The 4,229-nt window shown below is 51.2% G+C and overlaps 1 protein-coding gene across 1 annotated transcript; it reads right to left on the bottom strand.

Moving 5' to 3' along the window:
* Window positions 1-424: 424 nt before the first annotated feature.
* On the bottom strand, window positions 425-3,521 carry LOC136012693 (uncharacterized). The gene is made up of 3 exons (XM_065675761.1): window positions 3,378-3,521; window positions 747-1,346; window positions 425-661 (listed from the first exon to the last, which is right to left on the bottom strand). The coding sequence occupies exons 1-3, from the start codon at window positions 3,519-3,521 to the stop codon at window positions 425-427; spliced, it is 981 nt and encodes a 326-aa protein (XP_065531833.1).
* Between the last annotated feature and the right edge of the window lie 708 nt (window positions 3,522-4,229).

Genomic DNA, 4,229 nt, shown 5'->3' with positions numbered 1-4,229 from the left:
AAGCACAACTCCGAGAGCAAATACATCAACGTTGTGATGAGTGACTATTAATCCAAAACAACGAATGCTTATCACAAATATGGTTACACACACTCTGCTCAGATCTGTCATTATCTCAACCCTTCGAGCCTCACGCTGGATGCCACAAACAACTATCGTGGTTTAAGCCCAGCTGGCAACCCAAAACCACCCAGCCGGCTGTGAAGCACCAGCTTCAGTTTCTTGAATCTTGGACAGGTGAGGACCATTCTTCTTATTTCTGGAACCTGCACTTAGTATTTGAATACTTGAAGATCAAGGCATGCACTGCTGACAGCTGTTCATAACACCCAGCTAAGTAACACTGCAGCTGAAAAAGACCTTGTGCTGCAGAAAGCACTGTTATGTATCCTGATAATCCTGGTAATCCTGATAAGCCTGATAATCAAGCGCGAGGTTCTGCCCCTCGGCTTCGCTCCACAGGAGGCCTGGGGTCTGTAGGAATCTTGCAGACCATACGTGGCTCAGAGACAATAAGTGGCTTGGGCACCACTGGAGGCCTGGGCACCATAGGAAGCTTGGTGTCCATAAGTGGCTTGTAGACCACAGGATGTTTTGGCACCACTGGAGGCTTGGGCACAGCTGGAGGCTTGGGAATCACAGGAGGCTTGATGTCCGGAAGCTGCTTGGAGACCACAGGTGGCTTGGGCTCCACAGGTGGCTTATGCATCACTGGAGATTTTGCCCGTAAGTGGCTTGTAGACTACAGGACGCCTCAGCACCACAGGTGACTTGGGCACCACTGGGGGCTTGGGTGTCACAGGAAGCTTGGTGTCCACAAATGGGTTGGAGAAAAAAGGTGGCTCGAGCACCACAGGTGACTTGAGCACCACAGGAGGCTTTGGCACAACAGGAACCTTGGTGCCCATAAGTGGCTTGTCAACCACAGGTGACTTGGGCTCCACAAGAGGCTTGGTAATCACAGGAGGCTTGATGTCCGTAAGTGGCTTGTAGACCACAGGACTCCTTGGCACCACGGGAGGCTTGGGCACCGCTGTAGGCTTGGGTATCACAGGAAGCTTGGTGTCTGTAAGTGGCTTGGAGAAATCAGGTGACTTGGGCACCACAGGTGGGTTGGGCACCACTGGAGACTTTGGCACAGCAGGAAGCTTGGTGCCCATAAGTGGCTTGTGGACCACAGGACGCCTGGTGCGCATAAATGGCTTGTCGACCACAGGTGCCTTGGGCTCCACAAGAGGCTTGGTAATCACAGGAAACTTGATGTCCGTAAGTGGCTTGTAGACCACAGGACTCCTTGGCACCATGGGAGTCTTGGGCACCACTGGAGGCTTGGGCGTCACAGGAAGCTGGGTGTCCACAAGTGGGTTGGAGAAAACAGGTGACTTGGGCACTACAGGTGACGTGGGCACCACTACAGCTGCCTGCCTGCTTCAGCAGCAGCCATAAATACCTGTCAGCAACCACACTTTTGCATTAACCCTTTCTTGCCTGAAATGTTAAACCACTACCTGTTAAAAACTTTTACATGAGCACGATAACAAAAAAAATACATAGAACACCATCTGCTCTCATCACACACACACATACGTATGCATATGGGATCCCACAAGCACATTTCACACAACTACAATATTTGAAACACAAAATCCAGACAATCATTACTCGCACTACACAGTCCCACATACAGAACGTGGCATAAGGACTCTGTGAAGACTATCAGGAAACCAGCTCCAACAAGCATCATCGCAGTGTGAGGTGGCAGGCTCAGCCCTAGCGAGCGTCCCCGCAGAGGCTCTGCCTCCCTCACATCGCTTGAGGCTTGGGCTTTTATACTGATCAAAATGCACGCTCATTCTGACACAGGTGGCCAGCCTATGTCAGAAGAAGTGGCCAGCAATATCTATAAAGGTTTCCAAGCATCAATAGAATCATAGACATATTTGCTAACTTCTAGTACATGAGTATCACAGACAGACTGTATCAAATGAGTTGTATATGGGACCCCAAGTCCACGGTCCACCACAGTCCACCACAGTCCTCTCAGTACCCCTGATAAGGGCATACGAGAGACCTTTCCACCGCCGGTCTTGATCCAGCACATACATCACAGGGAAAGCACACAATACATCTGCATCCCACACCCATCTCGCTTCTCCCTTTACAGCTGTCCATTTATCATGAGGATCTGGGGGATATAAATTAGGCTTCTTTTCCGGCTCCATGTCTAAAGGATCATCCAGGTCAGCATCAGAATTAACAGGCGTCAGAACTTCAGGAGCAGCAACAGCAGCCTGATGAGCACGCACAGGCTCTTTCTTGGGGTCAATAGGGTCCGGGTCAAAAAGAGTGTCTTCATCTCTGTCTTCAGACTTTGCAGCCGCGGCGGCAACTGGCAGAGGCTCAAGGGTGGCCAGGGGTGGGGTGGGGACACTGGGTTCCACGATCTCACTTTTTGACTTTAACATCTCTAAAATAGTTCTCCAAATGACCAACAAATGTTTCACAGTGTCACTGCCCTCCGTGGCTGCGTTCTTCGGAGCTTTCCCGATCCCTGCTGTCTTCCCAGCCTTTTGTTTTAACAGGGTATTATACATAGCTTGCCAAATCTTATCTCCAAATTTTCGCCATTCTGCTAATTCATGGACAGTGTGAGGGTTAACAAAACATCCCTTAGACTGTCCATAAGCTAACAGTCCCTGCAGCTCTTTCTGCAGGTCGATCCCTTTAACCTGCCGTTTTTGTAAGAAGACAGTAAATAAATCATACGCCGCTTGCCTTTCCATACCTTAGCGCGCTTGTTGCAGCCCCTTCAGGTTTCGGCGGCGCGTATCGGCCGGGCTCGTCTATACGGTCACCCAGGGTCCGGGGCTTAAAATCCTGAGATCTTGGCGCTTTGACCGTCCTGTGGCTGCGATCAGGACCCCAGCACAACTTACGTCGTCCCACCGTGGTGTTCGAGGGATCGCGTCGGGGTCACCATTTGTGGGAAATCACCGGGAGACGAGCTCATCCGATGATGACCGACAAGTCTCATTTATTGCTAAGCAGATGGATCCTTATATACCTTGCTTGCATGTTTATAGTTTGGCTACAGAGAGATCATTGGCTTATAGCTTTTACATGTTACAAGATCATTGGTTTATAGCTTCTACATGTTACAAGATCATTGGTTTATAGCTTCTACATTTTTGCAGCTACACTGTGCACCCCCCCACCATCCTCCTTCTCATGCACTTATCACTTAGTGGCCTTGGCTGTGATTGGTCACAGTATGTTGGTGTTTGCCGGTGTCCTTCATTTCCTCATTATCTGGCGTGAGAGGTTTGCACCATGTTCTACACAGATGTCTTGTTTCAGCTCGTTGATGGGAGCGTGACCTTTTGACCTTTTTCGACAAGCCAATCCTCCACAATAGGAAGCTTGGTGTCCGTAAGTGGCTTGTAGACCACAGGATGTTTTGGCACCACTGGAGGCTTGGGCACAGCTGGAGGCTTGGGAATCACAGGAAGCTTGGTGCCCATAAGCGGCTTGGAGACCACAGGTGGCTTGGGCTCCACAGGTGGCTTATGCATCACTGGAGATTTTGCCCGTAAGTGGCTTGTAGACTACAGGACGCCTCAGCACCACAGGAGGCTTGGGCACCACTGGGGGCTTGGGTGTCACAGGAAGCTTGGTGTCCACAAGTGGGTTGGAGAAAACAGGTGGCTCGAGCACCACAGGTGGCTTGGGCACCACAAGAGGCTTGGTAATCACAGGAGGCTTGATGTCCGTAAGTGGCTTGTAGACCACAGGACTCCTTGGCACCACGGGAGGCTTGGGCACCGCTGTAGGCTTGGGTATCACAGGAAGCTGGGTGTCCACAAGTGGGTTGGAGAAAACAGGTGACTTGGGCACTACTGGTGACGTGGGCACCACTGGAGACTTTGGCACAACAGGAAGCTTGGTGCCTGTAAGTGGCTTGTAGACCACAGGACGCCTGCGTACCATGGGAGGCTTGGGTACCACTGGAGGCTTGGGTGTCACAGGAAGCTGGGTGTCCACAAATGGGTTGGAGAAAACAGGTGACTTGGGCACTACAGGTGACGTTGGCACCACTGGAGACTTTGGCACAACAGGAAGCTTGGTGCCTGTAAGTGGCTTGTAGACCACAGGACGCCTGCATACCATGGGAGGCTTGGGTACCACTGGAGGCTTGGGTGTCACAGGAAGCTGGGTGTCCACAAATGGGT

The sequence above is a fragment of the Lathamus discolor genome, chromosome 4 (genome assembly GCF_037157495.1).
Source record: "Lathamus discolor isolate bLatDis1 chromosome 4, bLatDis1.hap1, whole genome shotgun sequence".
Lineage (NCBI taxonomy): Eukaryota > Metazoa > Chordata > Aves > Psittaciformes > Psittacidae > Lathamus > Lathamus discolor.
The sequence above is the reverse complement of the archived record's forward strand: the minus strand, read 5'-3'. Positions and strand labels throughout refer to the sequence as shown.

Coding starts and splice junctions, on each gene's coding strand:
- LOC136012693 (XM_065675761.1), bottom strand. CDS start 3,521: ATGGGCACCAAGCTTCCTGTGATTCCCAAGCCTCCAGCTGTGCCCAAG. Junction 1,347..3,377: donor TTGTCGAAAAAGGTCAAAAG/GTCACGCTCCCA, acceptor GTGGACACCCAG/CTTCCTGTGACGCCCAAGCC. Junction 662..746: donor CTGTGGTGCTGAGGCGTCCT/GTAGTCTACAAG, acceptor GTCTCCAAGCAG/CTTCCGGACATCAAGCCTCC.